Genomic DNA, 22,806 nt, shown 5'->3' on the forward strand with positions numbered 1-22,806 from the left:
ATAGAATATTTTTTCACTGATCATTGTGAATGTTCATTACATTGTAGATCTGTGTGAAAGGACCAAATGTGTTCAAAGGCTACCTCAAAGACACTGAGAAAACAGATGAAGCACTGGACAAAGACAATTGGTTGCATACTGGGGATATTGGTAAATGGTTACCTGTGAGTATGTACTATATAAATATCATTATTTAGTAAAACTGAGAAATGTATTTTTTAATAGTTGATTTTAGAAATAATATATTTTATAATGTTTTCCTTCTGAAACACAAAACACTTAGATAGCCTAAGTGCAATTATGATGAATTCATTTCAAAACATGAGTATAAATAGTTGTTTACTGAATGTTAGATAAATAGATGGTTACCACATTTTTGGGACATCAAAATTTTATCTGGAGATGTCTGTTTATGGCTTTTCTATTTTACACAGTAAATATGAATGAGAGGATATTGGGTCCACTGAAATTCTATTCCTGAGTGTGGATTAATATAGTTCATTCTGATTTTAAGAGAGGTAAATGAGAAGTTACTTGGTTTTTGGAATTCTGCAGAACAGGAAGGAAAAACTGAGATAGTGAGGACTGCTCGAGAAGTCAGAGTTGATAAAGTGTGGCATTGGAAAAAGCACAGCAGGTCAGGCAGCATCTGAGGAGCAAGAGAGTCAATGTTTCGGGTATAGCCCTTTATCAGAAAAAAAACGATGGAAGGATATCAATGAGAGAGAGAAAGAAAGAAACTGACACTGCCTTTGCTGTTTGAATTCATGTATCGCTGGACATCAGAGTGCATCTGGGAAAATTAACAAACAGTGAAATTCACAACTGATCTTAGAGGAACTGTTGGGTGAAGTTCATAGCACAGAAGCAGATAAGTGTATTTTTGTTTGAAGTGTGACCTACAGAAAGTCTGCAGTAGTGTGTAGAGTGGGTTCTTTCTTGATTATATGTTTTTGGAGATGTGTCTCTTGATTAAACTTAAAATATAAGCCATAACTAGTCATTTAACCTGAGGCAGTGTTTGTAAAGGAATAAGACTGTGTTGTTTTCAGGGTCTGCAGATTGTGAAAATGGCCTTTAATAGAGTGATATGTGCTTCTTGTCAGATGTGGGAGTTTAAAGAGAATTTAAGGATTACATCTGCCATAAATGCTGTTGGTTGCGATCTTATCAGATCGGTTGGGGAGACAGTTAGAAGCAATGAGGAATTTGCAACAACAGTATGTGATGGATGGCAGTTTTAGGAAGGGGGGAATGTCTCAGATACAGTCACATAGATGGGTTAACTCCAGGAAAGGTAAGAGAGGTAGGCAGCTAGTGCAGGAGTCTTTGGTGGCTATACCCATTTCAAACAAATATGCTGTATTGGAAAATATAGTGGGTGATGGACTCTCAGGGGAACATAGCACGAACAGTCAAGTTTCTGGTAGCAGACTGGATCTAATGCAACGAGGGATATGTCGAATTCCTAGAGATCAATTGTGTTAGGAGACTCTCTAGTCTGAGGTACAGACAGATGTTTCTGTGGTCAGCAGTGAAAAATCAGAATGGTGCCAGGATCAAGGATGTCTCGGAGAGGGTGCAGAATGTTTTCACGGGGGGGAGGGGCCAGCAAGAGGCCATTGTCCACATTGGAACCAACAACATAGAATCTCAACCTTTTCCCTTCCTGAAGGGAGATTACAGAGAGTTAGGTAGGAATTTAAAAAGGAGGTCTTTGAGAGTAGTAATATCTGGATTACTCCTAAGAGTTAGTGAGAGCAGGAATAGGAGGATAGAGCAGATGAATGCATGACTGCGGAACTGGTGTATGGAAGAAGGATTCACATTTTTGAATCATTGGAATCTTTATCGGGGTAGAAGTGACCTGTACAAGAAGGACGGATTGCACCTAAATTGGAAGGGGACTAATATACTGGCAGGGGAATTTGCTGGAGCTGCTTGGGAAGATTTAAACTAGTAAGATGGGGGGGTGGGACCCAGGGAGATAATGAGGAAAGAGGTCAATCTGAGACTGATACAGTTGAGAACAGAAGTGAGACAAACAGTCAGGGCAGGCAGGGACAAAGTACGACTCATAAATTAAACTGCATTTATTTCAATGCACGGGGCCTAACAGGGAAGGCAGATGAACTCCAGGCATGGTTAGGAACATGGGACTGGGATATCATAGCAATTACAGAAACATGGCTCAAGGATGGGCAGGACTGGCAGCTTAATGTTCCAGGATACAAATGCTACAGGAAGGATAGAAAGGGAGGCAAGAAAGGAGGGGGAGTAGCATATTAGATAAGGGATAGCATTACAGCTGTGCTGAGGGAGGATATTCCTGGAAATACATCCAAGGAAGTTCTTTGGGTGGAACTGAGAAATAATAAATGGATGATCACTCTATTGGAATTGTATTATAGACTCTCTAATAGTCAGAGGGAAATTCAGAAACAAACTTGTAAGGATGTCTCCGATATCTGTAAGAATAATAGGGTAGTTATGGTAGGGGATTTTAACTTTCCAAACATTGACTGGGACTGCCATAGTGTTAAAGGTTTAGATGGAGAGGAATTTCTTAAGTGTGTACAAGACAATTTTCTGATTCAGGCAGCACTTTCATCTAAGGCAGTGCAGTTTCTGAGATTTTGTGAATGTTATGTGCTCAGCCATGTCCATATCTAGTTTGGGAGCTGAGTTTGTAATTCTGGTACATCCATCTTCCTTATTCAGGAGTAATATTGTGATTTTATATTGGAGGTAATGATTTAATTATTGTGGATTATTGTTTTGTTTCATTATATACAGAATGGCACTTTAAAAATCATAGACCGAAAGAAACACATATTCAAACTTGCTCAGGGAGAGTACATTGCACCAGAGAAAATTGAGAATATCTATGTACGGAGTGAGCCTGTAGCCCAAGTGTATGTCCATGGAGATAGTTTGCAGGTAACTATGGATTATTAATATTTCAAGAATAAAATAAACAATAACAATTTGTACCTCCTCATTCATCAGATATGTAATCTGTTTAATATTACTTAATTTTAAAACATATTTAACCTTGATTAATTTCTTGAATTTTCTCTTTCTGTGCTTCTGATTTTCTTTTTGTGTAGTTTTATATTTACAACATAAGTGTTGTGAGACATTAAATATAACAATATTGATCATAAAGAGCTAGCATTGTACTGTGACAGGCTGCTAATGAAGGCAGTGATCTTCAATAGGTGAAGGGAGATAAGAGGAAAATGAGTAACTTGAAAACAAGTTACAAAAGTCTTATACACAGTAGAAGTTAGAACATGCAAAAGAACATATTAGCCCAAAAGATAATTACATAATATCAGGGTTTCTGATGTTACATTAACTTTGCATATGGTTTCAATGTTCAATATTGAATTTTGCTGTAAGTTCCTTCTCATGTAAGCAAGGGAAAGTTGGTTGATATTTGAACTTAACTCGATTGCACTTTTTAAATTCTGTTTAATGCTTTCCCTGTTTTGGTACAGTCCTTCTTGGTGGGTATTGTTGTACCTGATCCTGAAGTCACAGAAGCCTGGGCAAGGAAAAAGGGATTTGAACATTCTTATGCAGAACTAGCTAAATCAGAGGTATGTTTTAAAATCGTATATGTAGACCACACTGCACGTTTGAACCTTGTTATGCAGGACTTTATTTCTATACTGCTATTATATAGTGTTAATTGGGTGATCCCTACTGGCCAAAAAGCAGTACTGCATGATTTCAACATTCTCAATCAATGGGCAGAATGTTCCTGGCCTCCTGGAGGCAGGAGACCTGAAATGTTCAGTGGTCAGGACTAATACCCAATGCCTTTCAGCTTCCTCCCAAGGTAAAAAGGCCCATGGGTCATCTTCCCACTCCATTAAAGACCCTGTAGAATAGTCAAGTAGCAACCACTAGAAGAGCATTTTCAGTCTGCTGTTTTTTCAGCAGCAGATAAGAGAAATGACAGGCAACCGATCTGACAATAAAACTGTGTGGGCTGCATGTAAATTGGTGGCTGGATCGATGGGCTGGGCTGAACCTGCAATAATGTTTTGCATAATCCATGGACATGGGGCAGGGAAGAAGTCACTGACCGCTTTCTCTGACCTCTGACCCTCCCCAATAATGCCCACAGTTGTCCTTGGGTTGATTCTCAATCCTGGGACTCTGGCTCGGCGGCAGCAGCCATGGCCTCCTTCCTTTGTGACACTGTAGAGTTCTTGAGCTGCCACCCTATGGTTAGCTGGCAGCTCTCGATGGGTGCAGTATCCTATCCCAGAATTCTTGGTCAACAGAAAGGTCAGATATTGTTTATTTCATTGCCTGATGGGGTAAATCATAAAATCCCTACAGTGTAGAAAGAGACCATTCAAGTCTGCACCAACCCTCTGAGGAGCATCCTATGCAGACCCAGCGCCTACAACCTCCCATGCATCATGGTTAAATGAGGGAGGAAGCCAGAGCATCCAGAGGAACCACAGGGAGAATGTCTGTGTGGAGTTTACACAGTTACCCAAGGCTGGAATCGAACATGGATCCCTGGCGTTGTGACGCAGCAGTGCTAGCCACTGTGTCACTATAGTGGCTCATCCGTCGGAGAGTAAGAATGACTGTTCCAATGCAACATGCAAGACATCCACTAACCCAGAAGATTCCATCCAATATCCTACATATTCCATGTTCGCATCTGGGATACGTTTTCAGTTTCAGCTTTTGCTTACCCTGGATGATTGCAGACAGTCCGGCTGTTGAAAATAGTGGAGAAATGTATGGAGATAGGATCAGTGTTTTTCTCCTCAGCAGTCTTGTCCCTGCTTACCCTAATCCTGCCAAGAAATTGGTGACTGGAGTTACTATATCAACAAATTTACCGCATTATATTTTTAATATAGTTTGAACTAAACAAAATAGATCACACACTACAAATAAAAGGTAAGTTGTACCCATGAAAAGCAGATATTCCAGTAATATCTGCACAAGTATTGTTTAAATAAAAATGAAAAGTTTTATATTTCCTGTAACTGCTCTAACAATAAAAAAATGGAGAAGATGTTTTAGTTTCTATGCATGGTTCAAGTTGAATATTACTTAACAGTTTGCTTTGATTTAGGCTTTTAAAAAAGCTCTTATGGAAGACATGGTGAAACTGGGACAACAAGCTGGCCTTTATTCATTTGAACAGGTAAGATAATATTCATTGAATTTCTCCACCATTACTGACAAGAGGGAGAAATTTCAGCTGTACAATGTTATGGGCCAGGCCAGACCCCCTCAAAACATTTCAAGAAAGTAGCCCAGACCCGAACTTTGCTTGTTTTAAGCAGGTGTAATGCAGGCATTCCAGGAGAATGCAGTTGGTCAAACCATGGTTTTAAACAAAATGATTTATTTACAACATTACCGGATGAAACAAACAAAAGAGAATAGAATACTGAATAAGTTAATCTATCTGAAAACCGAACAGATCATTCCAACTTAATGATGCTATTCTAAATACTTGCAACAATCCCCTTAAATACCCCTTGGCACAAAAGGTAAAATCAAACACTGGGTGTTACAGGAGAGATGTCAGAGTGAGAGAGAAGGATCAGCCTGTACCTGCTTCTTTGGGTTGAGCAGTTTTTACTATTGCCTGACTGGTTTCAGTGAACAGCCAGACTGCCAAAAACCAAATCAAACCAGAGAAAATCTGAGCTGAGAGAACTGGCCACTCCTCTGTTATGACATGGGGTAAACCCCTCTGCTAATTTAAACCCAACACACAGAGAAGCTCACCTCTCACCGTAATCTGTTAAATTTTGAGGCAAAGAAGCATTCCAGATCTCAGTATTTAATGTAAAAATTAACAATTTTATTCATGAAGTCCAAAAGAGAACATTAAAACAACAACTCCTTTCTCTTAAACCTATTTTTTCCCTCCCACTCTACAATGTTATTTCAATTTTGAGAAAAACCCGATTTAAGATTTACAAAAAATCATGTTTCAAAACCAGCCAGCTTTGTCGAGTCTCCTTTGTAGATTTTCCTTTGTATTTTCCTGGATCGTCATTTCTTGGTCTTCTGGTGCACAACTTTTCTTATGGACAGTTACCTTTCAGAGAGTCAACTGGCAGTTCAATCCCATCATCATCTTCCTGTAGCAGTACAGCTCCAACTCCTATGTCATTAGCATCGATGGCAATGCAACCCCAGCTATTTGTTTCAACAAATATTACAATTTTAAATTGTTCAACACACTCTATGCTTTCAGTCAGTCCTTGCCAGCTACCTCTCTCTTAAGGGTACAATACACACCTACACCTTCATAATAACTTTCATTGTACAAGCATTTTTTTTAAACTTGAAAGCCATTTTCTGTGGAAGTATCTGTTAGCTATAATCAAATTGGCTCAAAAACCTTTCAAACCCAATCTTTTCAGAGTCTATGTCTTTTACAAACTTCTGAAAAACCAAGGACATCGTAACCTTGTTTAAAGGAGCAGCATCATCACAACTATCCTCACCACCCCCCCCTTAAAATATCAATATCCAAAAATGACTTCATTTTAAAACCCTTTAGTCCTAAACTGTCAGAACTTTATAACACACACATATATCACATTGACTGTAAACATGCACTAGTACATTCTGTTTGTCTTTTTTTACTCCTGCGACCCAACACCTCCTGTTTGTCATTCAAATCTTGAAAATGTGTCAGCATTCATGTTTTTTTGTCCTGCCACATGCACAATTTTCAAATTGAATAGCTGTAACAGCTCTATCTAAATAGTCTGGCATTTTTGTCCTTAAATTTCTCCGCAAACATCAGTGGGTTATGATCAGTGTATATGATTTGTCTCCGATACGTTGCTGGTAACATAAACATTGAAATGTTATAATGCCAACACGAAGTTCAAAGTCTTCTCAGCTGTTGAATATTTCGACTGCTCTATGTTCAGTTTCCTGGAGAAATGCTTGATGGGTCTATCTATCTATCTTCTCACTGGTTTCCTGCAAGAGCACAGCACTGACACCCACATCACTTGCATCGATAGCCACCTTGAATGGCTTTGCGTAATTAGGTGTGGCTCATACTGGGCCAGTGGTTAACACAGCTTGCAGGCTGTCAAATGCTTTCTGACTGTCCGCTGTTCACAGAAGCTTCTTGCCTTTCCTTAGCAATTCAGTGAGTGGAGCAGCCACACTATTAAAATTTGGTATGAATTTTTGATAAAATCCACTCAATCCCAGGGATTATAGCAGTGCTCTTTTTGTTGATGGTATGGGAAACTCCCCAATTACTTTTGTTTGTGCATCCTGTGGGGCCATTTGTGCGTGTCCAATAACATGGCCCAGGAAGGTGACTTGGGCTTTGGCAAATTCACTTTTAGTCAGGTCTATCACCAAGCCTATCTTCCAAATTTGATCAAGCAAGTCTGATAAGTGTTGCAAATGTTACTTCCATGTGTGGCTAAAAATCACCAGCTCGTCTATATACACGGCACAATTGGATAATCTGGCAATGACCTTATTGGTTAGTCTGTGAAATGTGGCTGGCGCATTTTTCATACCAAATGGCAAGGCTTTAAACTGATACAGTCCATTTGGCATTACAAAAGCCGAAACTGTCTTCGCTGTTTCTGACAAAGGTACCTGCCAATATCCTCTGAGCAAGTCCAACTTATATTTCTAAGTTGCTTGTCCCACCTTCTCAACACAGTCTTTCAGGAATCGAATATGCATTCATCTTTGCAACTGCATTGACCTTGCGATAATCCACACACAACTGCTGGCTACCGTCTGGTTTTGGCACCATTACTATGGGTGAGCTCCAGTCACGGTAACTCACTTCAATTATGCCATCTTGAAGCATGCATTCATCTCCTTTTGAACCTGTGCCAACTTTATAGGATTATGCCTTTAACAATGTTGCTTTAATAGGAACAGCATCTCCTATATCTACGTCATGTATAATTAAGTTAATACTTCCCAGCTTATTTCCACATATCTCCCCATGTGAGAGTAACAACTCTTACGGGTCATTTTGATTTTCCTCCAAAAGGTAACTCAATAATTTGTCCCAATTTTTGACAAATTCCTCATTGTCCAATTTAATTTGAGGAATGTCCAATTCAGAATCCTCTGAATTTTATTTGGATCTTTCCTCTGTGTTGTAACCAATAACTTGCTTTTCTTCCCTGTCATATACCTTTTGAGCATACTCACATGACACACAGATTTCTTCTGTCTGGAGTCCTTATCAAGTAGGTTAAAACAATGACTGCAGATGCTGGAAACCAGATTCTGGATTAGTGGTGCTGGAGGAGCACAGCAGCATCCAAGTAGCTTCGAAATCGACGTTTCGGGCAAAGCCCTTCATCAGGAGTTCACCTCATTCAACTACCTTTTGACTTGATAAAGTCCACTAAGCCTTGCTTTTAAAGGTTCACTCACTACTGGAAGTAACGCTAACACCTTATCTATGCTGGTAAAATTGAGTTATTGTTTTCTTGTCTGCTTCCTGTTTCATTGCTGTGATACAAATGCTGTCTAGCCAACTTACCCGCTCTATTTAATTGTTCCTAAAAATTTGACACAGTCAAAATATGTGGTCTCTAAATTCTGATTGACTAATTTCTCCTTAATCAATTTTGGCGGTCCTCTTACTTCATGCCCTTAAAACTAATTCAAATGGACTGAATTTAGTTGATTCATTTGGTGTATTTCTAATAATAGGAATAACCAGGCATGGGAACTGCACAATGTCTTCTTTAAATGTTTATTGCAGAAGTTTGGCAATTACATGGATATTACAACCTCAAAGACTTGACAGCAACTGTTATAACGCAACTGCTCTTGTCCCATCACGGCTCACATTCTCACATCCTTGTGTTTATATGGTTTGGGTGTAACTGTATTTGTTAATTTCTATAGCAATGGCACTTGAAACTGATCTCTGCGGTTAACAGTGACTACACAGCCAAGTACTTCACATCATGTGAAACTAATGTTGCGAATACCCCTTGCTGTTCACCTAAGTACTTCAATCATTTTAAAGGTCACGCGTTCCCTCTATAATCAGTTCCACATTCTTAGAGCAGCTGGTGCTGGAGCCAACCAGGGAGAAGGCAATTCTGGATCTGGTATTGTGTAACGAACCAGAATTGGTCAGAGACCTCGAAGTGAAGGAGCCATTGGGAAGTAGTGACCATAATACATTAAGCTTCAATCTGCAATTTGAGAGGGAGAGGGTACAGTCGGAAGTGACAGTACTTCTGTTGAATAAAGGGAACTATGGAGCTATGAGGGAGGAGCTGGCCAAAGTTCAATGGTGCAATACCTTAGCAGGGAGGACCGTGGAAGAACAATGGCAGATATTTCTGAGTATAATGCAGAAGTTGCAGGATCAGCTCATTCCTAAAAGGAAGAAAGATCCCAGGAGGAGGCATGGGCGGCCGTGGCTGACGAGGGAAGTTAAGAAACATATAAAGTTAAAAGAGAAAAAGTATAACATAGCAAAGATAAGTGGGAAAACTGAGGACTGGGAAGCTTTTAAAGAGCAACAGAGGATTACTAAGAAGGAAATACGCAGAGGAAAAATGAGGTACAAAGGTAAACTGGCCAATAATATAAAGAAGGATAGTAAAAGCTTTTTTAGGTATGTGCAAGGCAAAAAAATGGTTAGGACTAAAATTGGGCCCTTGAGGACAGAAACAGGGGAATATATTATGGGGAACAAAGAAATGGCAGAAGAATTAAATGGGTACTTTAGATCTGTGTTCACTGGGGAAGACACAAGCAATCTCCCTGAGGTAACAGTGGCTGAAGGACCTGAACTGAAGGGAATTTATATTTGCCAGGATTTGGTGTTGGAGAGACTGTTAGGTCTGAAGTTTGATAAGTCCCCGGGGCCTGATGGTCGACATCCCAGGGAAATCGTGGATGTGTTGGTGATCATTTTCCAGAGTTCGATAGATTCAGGGTCGGTTCTTGAGGATTGGAGGGTGGCTAATGTTATACCACTTTTTTAAAAAGGTGGGAGAGAGAAAGCAGTAAATTATAGACCAGTTAGTCTGACCTCAGTGGTGGGATAAATGCTGGAGTCTATTATAAAGGATGAAATTACGGCACATCTAGATAGTAGTTACAGGATAGGACAGAGTCAGCATGGATTTATGAAGGGGAAATCATGCTTGACTAATCTTGAATTTTTTGAGGATGTAACTCTGAAGATGAACGAGGGAGATCCAGTAGATGTAGTGTACCTGGACTTTCAGAAAGCTTTTGATCAAGTCCCACATAGGAGGTTAGTGAGTAAAATTAGGGTGCATGGTATTGGGGACAAAGTACTAGATTGGATTGAAAATTGGTTGGCTGATAGGAAACAAAGAGTAGTGATAAACGGCTCCATTTCAGAATGGCAGGCAGTGACCAGTGGGGTACCGCAGGGATCCGTGCTGGGACCGCAGCTTTTTACAATATATGTTAATGATATAGAAGATGGTATCAGCAATATAATAAGCAAATTTGCTGATGATACAAAGTTAGGTGGCAGGGTGAAATGTGATGAGGATGTTAGGAGATTACAGGGTGACCTGGACAAGTTAGGTGAGTGGGCAGATGCATGGCAGATGCTGTTTAATGTGGATAAATGTATGGTTATCCACTTTTGGTGGCAAGAACAGGAAGGCAGATTACTACCTCAATGGAATCAATTTAGGTAAAGGGGCAGTACAGAGAGATCTGGGTGTTCTTGTACACCAGTCAATGAAGGCAAGCATGCAGGTACAGCAGGTAGTGAAGAAGGCTAATAGCATGCTGGCCTTCATAACAAGAGGAATTGAGTATAGAAGCAAAGAGGTGCTTCTGCAGCTGTACAGGGCCCTGGTGAGACCACACCTGGAGTACTGTGTGCAGTTCTAGTCTCCAAATTTGAGGAAAGACATTCTGGCTATTGAGGGAGTGCAGCGTAGGTTCACGAGGTCAATTCCTGGAATGGCGGGATTACCTTACACTGAAAGACTGAAGCGACTGGGCTTGTATACCCTTGAGTTTAGAAGACTGAAAGGGGATCTGATTGAGACATATAAGATTATGAAAGGATTGGACACTCTGGCAGCAGGAAACATGTTTCCGCTGATGGGTGAGTGCTGAACCAGAGGACACAGCTTAAAAATATGGGGTAGACCATTTAGTACAGAGATGAGGAGAAACCTCTTCACCCAGAGAGTGGTGGCTGTGTGGAATGCTCTGCCCCAGAGGGCAATGGAGGCCCAGTCTCTGTATTCATTTAAGAAAGAGTTGGATAGAGCTCTCAAAGATAGTGGAATCAAGGGTTATGGAGATAAGGCAGGAAGAGGATACTGATTAGGAATGATCAGCCATGATCATATTGAATGGCGGTGCAGGCTAGAAGGGCTGAATGGCCTACTCCTGCACCTATTATCTATTGTCACATTTAGCAATACAAAACCGCTACTCTTGCCCTGTAAGTATCTGCTAAGAATTCATTCCTGATCTAATCAAGTCCCATTATGTTTTCCCTGAAACACAGACATCAGAAGTAGCCATTTAGCTCTAAGTGAATGGCAAACCAGGCTCAATGATTATCCAGCTCAATTGCCTTTTCCTGCTTTTTCCCTGTATTCTTTGATCCCTTTAGCTCCAAGTTTTGTATCCAACTCCTTCCTAAAATCGTACAATGTTTTGCTCTTGCCTGCTTTCTGTGAAAGTGAATTCCACAGACTTGCCACTCTCTGTGGGTAAAGCAATTCCTGCTCAACCAAATCTTAGATGGTTTACTCTGTATCTTTTGGCTGTGACCTTTGGGTCCCCCATCATCAAGAACATCCTGTATCTACCCTGTCTTGACCTGTTAGAATTTTAGAGGTTTCGATAAGAACCCCCTCATTCTGCTGAAACCCCCCCCACCCAGTGAATGTAATCTGAATCGATTTAATCTCCTGCTCATACGTCAGTCCTGCCATCCCAGGAACCGGTCTGGTAAGCCTTTGCTGCACTCCCTTGGCTACAAAAACAACCTTCCTCAGATAAGGAGACCAAAACTGCACATGACATTCCAGGTGTGGTCTCAGCAGGGCTCTATATAATTGCACTACTATGTCCTTGCTCCTGTGCTCTAATCCTTTCACAACAAAGCCCAGCATACCATTTGCCACTTTCACTGCCTGCTGCACTTGTATGGTTACCTTCAGTGACTGGTGTTAAGGGCATCCAGGTCTCATTATACATTCCCCTCTCAAGTGGAATACCTCACGTTTATCCGAATCACTCTGCATCTGCCATGCATTTGCCCACTCAACCAGCTTGTTCAAACCACACTGAAGCATTCTGCATCCTCCTCACAGCTGCCAACCCCACCCCCTGCACACCCCACCACTCCCACTGTTGTGGCATTTGCAAATTTTGCAGTATTACATTTAATTCCTTCACCCAAATCATTAATATATATTATTAATAGCTGTGCCTTCAGAAATGAGATAATGAGGATCCAGAGAAAGTATATTCCTGTTAGTGTGAAAGGAAAGGCTGATAGGTATCGGGAATGCTGGATGACTAAAGAAATTGAGGGTTTGGTTAAGAAACAGAAGGAAGCATATGTAAGGTATAGACAGGATAGATCGAGTGAATCCATAGACGAGTATAAAGGCAGTAGGAGTATACTTAAGAGGGAAATGAGGAGAGCAAAAAGGGAACGTGAGATAGCTTTGGCAAATTGAATTAAGGAGAATCCAAAGGGTTTTCACAAATATGTTAAGGACAAAAGGGTAACTAGGGAGAGAATAGGGCCCCTCAAAGATCAGCAAGGTGGCCTTTGTGTGGAGCCACAGAAAATGGGGGAGATACTAAATGAGTATTTTGCATCAGTATTTAGTGTGGAAAAGGATATGGAAGATGGAGACAGTCGGGAAATAGATGGTGACATCTTGCAAAATGTCCAGATTACAGAGGATGAAGTACTGGATGTCTTGAAACATAAAGGTGGATAAATCCTCAGGACCTGATCAGGTGTACCCTAGAACTCTGTGGGAAGCAAGAGAAGTGATCACCAGGCCTCTTGCTGAGATATGATCGTGGCTGGTCAGTCCTTGCCTTTTCAAATACATGTACATCCTGTCCCTCAGGACTGATTAGGGATAGTAAACAGGGCTTTGTGTGGGAAATCATGTCTCTCAAACTTTTTGAGGAAGTAACAGAGGATTGATGAGGGTAGAGTGGTAGATGTGATCTATATGATCTTCAGTAAGGTGTTCGACAAGGTTCCCAATGGGAGACTGATTAGCAAGGTTAGAGCTCACGGAATACAGGGAGAGCTAGCCATTTGGATACAGAACTGGCTCAAAGGTAGAAGACACAGGGTGGTGGTGGAGGATTGTTTTTCAGATTGGAGGCCTGTGACCAGTGGAGTGCCACAAGGATCGGTGCTGGGTCCACTACTTTTCATCATTTATATAAATGATTTGGATGTGAGCATAAGAGGTACAGTTAGTAAGTTTGCACCAAAATTGGAGGTGTAGTAGACAGCGAAGAGGTTTACCTTATTTACAACAGGATCTTGACCAGATGGGCCAATGGGCTGAGAAGTGGCAGATGGAGTTTAATTCAGATAAATGCGACATGCTGAATTTTGGGAAAGCAAATCTTAGCAGGACTTATACATTTAATGGTAAGGTCCTAGGGGGTGTTCTTGAACAAAGAGACCTTGGAGTGCAGATTCGTAGCTCCTTGAAAGTGGAGTTGCAGGTAGATAGTATAGTGAAGGCGGCGTTTGGTATGCTTTCCTTTATTGGTCAGAGTATTGAGTACAGGAGATGGAAAGTCATGTTGTGACTGTACAGGACATTGGTTAGACCACTGTTGGAATACTGCATGCACTTCTGGTCTCGTTCCTATCGGAAAGATGTTGCAAAACTTGAAAGGGTTCAGAAAAGATTTCCAAAGATTTGCCAGGGTTGGAGGATTTGAGCTACAGGGTGAGGCTGAACAGGTTGGGGCTGTTTTCCCTGGAGTGTTGGAGGCTGAGGGGTGACCTTATAGAGGTTTACAAAATTGAGGGGCATGGATAGGGTAAATAGGCAAAATCTTTTCCCTGGGGTGGGGGGATCCAGAACTAGAGAGCATAGGTTTAGGGTGAGAGGGGAAAGATGTAAAAGAGACCTCAGGGGCAACCTTTTCACACAGAGTGGTACGTCTATAGAAAAAGCTGCCAGAGGAAGTGTTGGAGGCTGGTACAATTGCAACATTTAAGAGGCATTTGGATGGGTATATGAATAGGAAGGGTTTGAAGGGATATGGGTCGGGTACTGGCAGGTGGGACTAGATTGGGTTGGGATATTTGGTTGGCACAAACTTGTTGGACTGAAGCATCTGTTTCCTTGCTGTACATTCTAATGACTCTATGATCCCTGCAGTACCCAACTAATCATCATCTGACATTTGGGAAAGATTTGTTTATTCCCACTCTTTTCCTGTCTGCCAGCCAATCTTTTGTCCATCCCATTCCATGCAGTTTATTTCTCTCTTCTTTGAGACGGTATCAAAAGCTTTCTGGAAGTCCAAATAAATCACAACCACTGGCTACCCCCGTCAACTCTACCAATTACATTTTTGAAAAACTCCAGTAAATTTGTCAAGTATGATTTCCCTTTTTTAAATTCATGCTGACCGTGTCTTTCTGCCACTGATTTCCAAAGATTCTGCTATTAAATCTTTTATAGTGGATGGTAGCATTTTTCTCTAATGATGTCACACTGACTAGTCTATAATTTCCAGTTTTCTCTCTGTCTCCTTTCTTAAATAGATGGGTTATATTAGCTACCCTCAAATGTGTAACAACTGTTCTAGAGTCTATAGAATCTTGGAAGATGACCAACAATGCATTGACTATCTTCAGAGCCACTTCCTTAAATACTCTGGAATGTGGTTTAACATTTATTGGCCTTCAATCCTATTAGTTTCCCCAACATCCTTTCCCACTAAAACTAATTTCTTTCAGTACCTTGCTCTCACTTAAACTAGGAGAAAGTGAGGACTGCAGATGCTCGAGATCAGAGCTGAAAAATGTGTTGCTGGAAAAGCGCAGCAGGTCAGGCAGCATCCAAGGAGCAGGAGAATCTACATTTCGGGCATTAGCCCTTTCCTGAAGGGCTTATGCCCGAAACGTCGATTCTCCTGCTGCCTGACCTGCTGCGCTTTTCCAACAACACATTTTTCAGCTCTCACTTAAACCCTGTGTTCCTAACATTTCTCATACAGCTAGTTCGCCTATAACACCATAGTTGAAATCCAGTGAAACATCACTTAATAGAAAATTGTTTAATATAAATAATGGGGTCTGTGGCAAAAGTGGGATTAGGAGCAGACTATCAAAAAATATCACTTACGATCGCTCAAAAATTACCCAGAGGTGTAACACAAAGTATAACACAGCCTGAATGAAGATTTAAATCACATATTTATCAATGAAACAAAGGTAAATTTAACACAGTACATTTAAAAAATATTGTTAATGCAGGGACAGATGGTCATCATGGTGCGTAAGATAGACTTCCTCATTCCTGTTAAGTGAGCTATATCACATATTCTCTCTTTATGTTCAATACATTTTATAATATCTAGCTTCTCTTTCAGTATTTTAGCCTTTCTTTCGCATTCACCACCCAGACTTTTATCACCAGGACGCTTCTTGCTAACATTCTTATCACTGTGCCCCTCCATTTTTTTCAAAAAAAGGGATAATGTACAAATTGAGGGGTGATTAGATTTAAGACAGATATCAGAAGCAGGCTCTTAACTCAGAGCGTGGTAAGGGCATGGAATGCCCTACCTGCCAATGTAGTCAACTCAGCCATATTAGGGAGATTTAAACAATCCTTGGACAAGCGCAAGGATGATGGGGTAGTGTAGGGGGACAAGCTGAGAATAGTTCACAGGTCGGCGCAACATTGAGGGCCGAAGGGCCTGTTCTGCGCTGTATTGTTCTATGATGGCAAAAAGTACAAATAGAATTCCCTTATCCCAATTAACTTGAACATAAACCTCAAAATGGTCTTTAATATCTGATGCCACCTTTCTAGCGTTCCCTGTGACTCTGGATGATACACAGCAGATTTGAATTGTTTTGTTCCTAAGCTGTCCATAACTCCCTTAAATAATTTTGATGCAAGGTTTGACCTTTGATCTGATTGATTTTATCTCTGTGGGTAGTCCATATTACAGAGGAGTAGGTGCTGGATGTCTTGAAACACATAAACATGGATAAATCCCCAGGAGCTGATCAGGTGTAGCCTAGAACTCTGTGGGAAGCTAGGGAGATGATTGCTGGGCTCCTTGCTGAGATATTTGGTATCATGGATAGTCACAGATGAGGTGCCAGAAGACTGGAGGTTGGCTAACGTGGAGCCACTATTTAAGAGCGGTGGTAAGGAAAAGCTCGGGAATGATAGACCGATGAATCTGACATCGGTGGTGGGCAAGTTGTTGGAGGGAATCCTGAGAGACAGAAAGTACATGTATTTGGAAAGGCAAGGACTGATTAGGGATAGACAGCATGGCTTTATGCATGGGAACTCTATGTTTCAGGAACTTAATTGAATGTTTTGAAGAAGTAACAAAGAGGATTGATGAGGGCAGAGCGGTGGATGTGATCTATATGGACTTCAGTAAAGGCGTTCGACAAGGTTCCCCATGAAAGACTGGTTGGCAATGTTAGATCTCATTGGATACAGGGAGAACTATCCATTTGGATACAGAACGGACTTAAAGGTCGAAGACAGAGGGTGGTGGTGGACGGTTGCTTTTCAGTCTGGTGGCCTGTGACCAGTGGAGTGCCACAAGGATCGATGATAAATATATGGATGTGGGCATGAGGTATAGTTAGTTTGCAGATGACACCAAAATTGGAGGTGTAGTGGACAGTGAAGAAGGTAACCTCCGTATACAACAGGATCTTAATCAAATGGGCCAATGGGCTGAGGAGTGGCAAATGGAGTTTAATTTAGATAAATGTGAGGTGCTGCATTTTGGAAAATCAAATCATAGCAAGGCTTAGACACTTAATGGTAAGGCCCTAGGGAATGTTGCTGAACAAAGAGACCTTAGAGTGCAGGTTCATAGTTCTTTGACAGTAGAGTCACAGGTAGATAGGATAGTGAAGAAGACACCTGGTATGCTTTCCTTTATTGGTCAGAGCATTGAGTATAGGAGTTGGAAAGTCATGTTGCGGCTGTACAGGACATTGATTAGGCCACTTTTGGAATAATGTGTGTAATTCTGGTCTCCTTAACGGAAAGATGTTGAGAAACTTGAAAGGGTTCAGAAAAGATTTATAAAGATGTTGCCAGGGTTGGAGGATTTGAGCTATAGGGAGAGGCTGAATAGGCTGGGGCTGTTTTTACTGGAGCATCAGAGCCTCGGGGGTGACCTTTATAAAGGTTTATAAAATCAAGAGGGGCATAGACAAGGTCTTTTCCCTGGGGTGGGGAAACCTAGTGGGAGTAGTTTTAGAATGAGAGGGGAAAGATATAAAAGGGACCTAAGGAGCAATTCTTTCATGTCGAGGATGGTGCGTGTATGAAATGAGCTGCCAGAGGAAATGGTGGAGGCTCATAGAATTGCAGCATTTAAAAGGCATCTGGATGGGTATATGAATAGGAAGGGTTTAGAGGGATATGGGCCAAATGCTGACAAGTGGGACTAGATTAGGTTAGGGTATCTGGTTGGCATGGATGAGTTAGACTGAAGGGTTTGATTCTGTGCTGTCCTTCTCTATGACGCTATGACTCAATGACTCTACGACAAATTTGAGTAGTGCCTCGACAATCCTTTTTGCTATGATATTGCATAATGGAAAGGCCTCTGGAAATCTAGTAGACACACCCATTATTGTTAACAAATATTGATTCCCACCTTTTATCTTAGGAAGCAATCAATTAAGATTTCCTCGAATACAGAAATAGGTATTAAAGATATGGTTTTTATTACTGCCTGTGGTTTTCCTATGACGTGTGGCAAAATTCAACTACATCCTTGTGCAGTTCAGGCCAGTAAAAATGTTTTTGTATTTTAGCTTGAGTTTTTTTCACTCTTAAATGACCTCCTAGAGGTAGCTCGTGCGCGACCCACAACACCTCCTTTCTATAACCCACAGGCAATACGATCTGATGAACTTGCGCCCATTTCTTATCTGCCTGAATATGTGATGGTCTCCATTTCCTCAATAAGACATCATTTTTAAGATAATAACATTTGGGGATACACTTGAATTCTTTTCCCGTGTATGTCTTTTGATACAATCGCTTTGAATTTTCAGCTTTGTTGTTATTCAGTTAATTTATCAGAGCTGAAGATGTCTGCTGTGTCCTCTATCTGCTCCTGGTTTGTATCAATCATCTGATCAAACTAATTCTTCTTCAACTTTCTTATCGGTACTCTTTGATTTCTCTTGTTTCAGGTGGTGACTTTGTAATCTCATTACCACACAATCAGGAAATCTTCCAGGATATGTGTCCTGCATTAGTTCAGTTGCCTGAGTTTCCACTAACCTTTCAACCACATTAGGCAGCACTGCTTCCTCTAAACCAGTTATATCATTAGCAAGGACAAAAAGTATTCCTGGAGCTGAGTGTTTATCCAGTACTCCTACCACGACTTCTCCACTCTTCACTGACACTCTAACTTCACATTACATAATTGAGTGATTCTTGTCCCACTGCGAATTTCCACTACTCGTACCTTTTCTGGCAATAGTCCTTCAGAGATACATATCTCCTCATCTTTCAGCATCACAGATTGAGAGGATCATGTACCTCTTAAAATTGTAACCTCTTTACTTGCTGCTCCTGGCCTATAAGAGTAAACTTTATCTTCACATGTGTATAGTTTAAGATGATCTGGCACTTCCTCCTTATCCAACCTCTGACCAAGTTGTACATTGTGGTGCAGCTTTCTAGCCTCCATTGTGCTTTCTGTTACCACTCCAACAAAATTCACTGGCTTATCCTATTTTCCTACATCTGGCTTCCCAGTGCTTTTCCTAACCCACCAGCACTGTGATCTCATATGGCCTACATTATTGCAGTGAAAATACTGGAGCTTTTTAAACTTCTTTGACTCCTTCAAGGGTTTCCTTTTTTACCTTGTGGTAAGTTATCCTCATGATCTTCACTGAGAGCTACCTTTCCCTTTCCACATGAGGATTTCTCTTTACCCCAATTTTTATTCCTCATGGATTGAAATCGAGTTTGGAAGCCAGACTTTGATTTATGGACCAACTTATAATCACCAGCGATTTCAGCTGCTAATCTTGCCATTTTAACTCTCTGATCTTGCACATGAGTTCTCACTACTTGAATAAGTGAATTTTCGAACTCCTCCAAAATAATTGTCTCTCAGAGCGTCATTGGTGTGCTCTATTTTTAAAGCCCTTATCCACCTATCAAAATTACTTTGATCCTTTCAAACCCAATGTAGTTTTGACCAGGGTCTCTTCTTAGATTCTTGAAACGTTGTCTGTAGGCTTCTGGTACAATCTCATATGCATTTAAGAAGGCTTTCTTCACCTCTTATGCCCCAGATACCTCCTCTGATAGTGGTGCAAATACCTCACTAGCTCTATCCACAAGTTTTGCTTGGATCAACAAAGCCCACATGGTCACTGGCCACCACCTTTTCAAATGAGATGAAAAGAGCTTCCACATCCTTCCCATCAAATTTAGACAATGCTTGAATATATATAAACAGTTTCTCACCAGGCCTTTGGCTATCTAGGTTTGCTCATCCTTACTCTCTTCCTCAGTTAACTTACCTTCAGCCTTGATCTTCATCCTTTTAAGCTGACTTTGTTGTCTTAAGTGCCAATTTCTGAAGTTCAAATTCCCTCTCTTTCTCTCTTTTCTGTCTTCTTCCTCTTTTTCTTTTTGTTCTACTAAAACAATTGTTTTATCTTTTACTCTGCTTTTAATTGTAATTCCTTGTCTTTGGCCTTGAACTCAAACTGCTTCATTTTCAATTGAACTTTAGTCACCTCTACAAATTCTGTTGGCATTTCTAGCAGAATTAATTGTTGAGCTATTGCTGTAATTATCTCTGCTTTCCTCATGGAAGGAGGCAGCTCCAACCCCAGCTTGTCTTCTAATTCCAGCAGCTTGCCTTAACCACCTTTTGCAAAATTCCTGAAGTCACTTCTTCTATCCCCAGGAAATCCTTGGTGACTGAAAGAGCCATTGCTATTCCAAGAGCTATTGAAACCAACCAAATTCAACACCCAGAACAAGAGACACTAACACCTATCATTCACTGTCTTCGAGTCCAACAACGTAAATCCCAATCCAGAACTATAGAACAAATCCCAGATGAACTCCGAATTGGTTATGGACCAGGCTGAACCCCTTCAAAACATTTTAAAGAAATTAGCCCAGACCCTACCTTTCCTAATTGTATTACACCTGCTTAAAACAGATATTCTATGGGGGATGCAGTTGGTTAAACCACGTAGTTTTAAACAAAACAATTTATTTACAAGATTACTGAATGAAACACAAACAAAAGAGAACAAAATACTGAATAACTTAACCTGTCTTAAAACCCAACAGATCACCCCAACTTAATGATCCTGTTCTAAATACTTGTAACAATCCCCTTAAACACCACTTGGCACAAAACACAGAGTCTTACAGGAGAGATGTCAGAGAGAGAGAGAGAGAGAGAGAGAGGATCAGCCTGGACTTGCTTCTTTGGGTCCAGCAGTTTTTACAACTGCCTGACTGCTTTCAGTGAATAGCCAGACTGCCAAAAAACCAAGTCAAACCAGAGAAAAGCTGAGCTGGGAGAACTGACCATTCCCCTTTCATTGTACAAGTGTATTTTTTTAACTTGAAAGCCTTTTTCCAAGGGCAGTATCTGTTAGCTATAATCAAATTGGCCCTATAACCTTTCAAACCCAGATTTTCCAGAGTCTGTGTCTTTTACGACTTCCTGAGACAAAAACCAAGGACACCATAATCTTGTTAAAGGAGCAGAATTATCAGAACAACTAAATGCACAAGTAATTTTGACATCATAATATTTTGTTGATTCATGTAAATTTCTACTAGAATTTATTTTAACTTAAAATAGATTGTGTTACAGTAAGTAGAACACTAATCTCAGTGCACTGTTTGGAGGTAGAAGATTGAGTCAGTGCCTCAGGCAAGAGGAGGAGTTGAGAAGAATCCGTCATGGTAACCTTGGCTAATGTAGAAATTAAACTCAACTGTTGACATCACTCCACATCACAAATCAGCTCTCAAGCCAACTGAGCTACTCAACCCTCTAGTCTCGATACAAGGAAATGACAACTAAAACAAAAAGTCAAGAAAAGTGACAGCAAAGTTAGAGACTGTTTGACTGCTTAAGTTAAAGTTCATTAATCTATTTTTAAAAACTGTTTCTATCATATGAATTTGTATAATTTTATGAGATTGGTTAAAAATCTAAATAACAGTAAATGCTTCCATAATTCTACTGTCCTTGAAATTTAGGTCCTAACATTTGTGCATAACAATTCCGGTCTCAACACATGAGATAAATAGATAATTATAAGTGAATGTCAAGGCATAATCTTTTTAGCACACGTCATAGGGACAGTAGTCCATATGTGAGTTCAACATTAAGAAATAAGAGAAAACATCTTTAAGGTTTATGTTGCTATGCTAGGCTTTTGATTGGTCATTGTCAGTTAGATGCACTGCAAGAGTTAAGTTGCTTCATTATTTTAACAAAAATTATTTAAATGTTAATGTTGTAACTGTTTTATAAAGCCTTTATCTGTTTTGTAAAGTCTTTATCTGTTTAACAAGCAAGTTTTTACAAGCACGGTTCAAACATTAAGTAATCTAAAAGTCTGCCAAGTTTCTTCTATAACTATCTAACAAGAATGCAGCGCTCTGTAAATAGAGACAAATTAATTTGAGTCAGCTACAGAACTTTCACTTTTTAAAAATAGCTATTGAATGCAATAAAGCCAGAGGGTTAAGTGGATAATCTATTTGAGCCTCTTGCTGAGATCTCCAGTATCATTGATGCCAACTTCAGCCAATTTGATTCGTGCGTCATGATGCAGAGAAATGATTGAAGGTACTGGATATTGACAGTTGTGGGCCTTGGCTGCATTCTGGCAATAGTACTAAAGACTTGTGCTGCAGACTTAGTTGTGCCCCTAGTCTAAATGTTGTAATTTTGGCATCTAGGCAGCAGTGTGGAAAATAATTGCCCAGAGAAGTCCTGTCCACGAAAAGCACGTTAAAAGCCACACAAACAACTATCATCCCGTCAGTCCACTTGTTATCATTGTAAGGTGATGGAAAGTGTTGTCTACAATTCTATCAAAGGACACTTGCAAAGGAATAACCTGCCCACTGAAGTTCAATGTGGGATCTGCCAAACCTACTCAGCTCCTGGCCTCATTACAGTCTTGGTCCAAACATGAACAGGAATGTTGAACTTCCAGATAATTAAGGGTGATTACCGTTGACATCAAGGCAGTATTTGATCAAGTATGACATTAAGGAGCGCTTGCAAAACTAGAGTTGGTGATAATGTGAAATCTCCATTGCTTGGAGACATATCAAGCACAAAAGGATGATGGCTGTGGTGTTGGACCATCTTACCCACATGACACTTTCAAGATTTCCTTGGGCAGTGTCCTCAGCCCAGCTGTCTTAGCTGCTTTATCAATAATTTTCTCTTCATAAGAAGAGAAATGAGGTTGTTTGCTGATTGAACATTGCACAACAACATTTGCAACTAGTCAGAAACTAAAGCAAT

The 22,806-nt window shown here is 40.4% G+C and overlaps 1 protein-coding gene across 6 annotated transcripts in view; it reads left to right on the forward strand.

Moving 5' to 3' along the window:
• Positions 1–22,806, forward strand: part of LOC140492005 (long-chain-fatty-acid--CoA ligase 6-like) — a 170,563-nt gene that overhangs the window by 140,994 nt on the left and 6,763 nt on the right. For all 6 annotated transcript variants that reach the window (XM_072590591.1, XM_072590590.1, XM_072590592.1 and 3 more), the window contains 4 exons: positions 48–164; positions 2,797–2,940; positions 3,504–3,605; positions 5,114–5,185. In XM_072590591.1, coding sequence (XP_072446692.1) covers positions 48–164; positions 2,797–2,940; positions 3,504–3,605; positions 5,114–5,185 — 435 coding nt within the window. The remainder of the gene's footprint in view (positions 1–47; positions 165–2,796; positions 2,941–3,503; positions 3,606–5,113; positions 5,186–22,806) is intronic.

This window comes from Chiloscyllium punctatum, chromosome 20, assembly GCF_047496795.1.
Source record: "Chiloscyllium punctatum isolate Juve2018m chromosome 20, sChiPun1.3, whole genome shotgun sequence".
Taxonomy (NCBI): domain Eukaryota; kingdom Metazoa; phylum Chordata; class Chondrichthyes; order Orectolobiformes; family Hemiscylliidae; genus Chiloscyllium; species Chiloscyllium punctatum.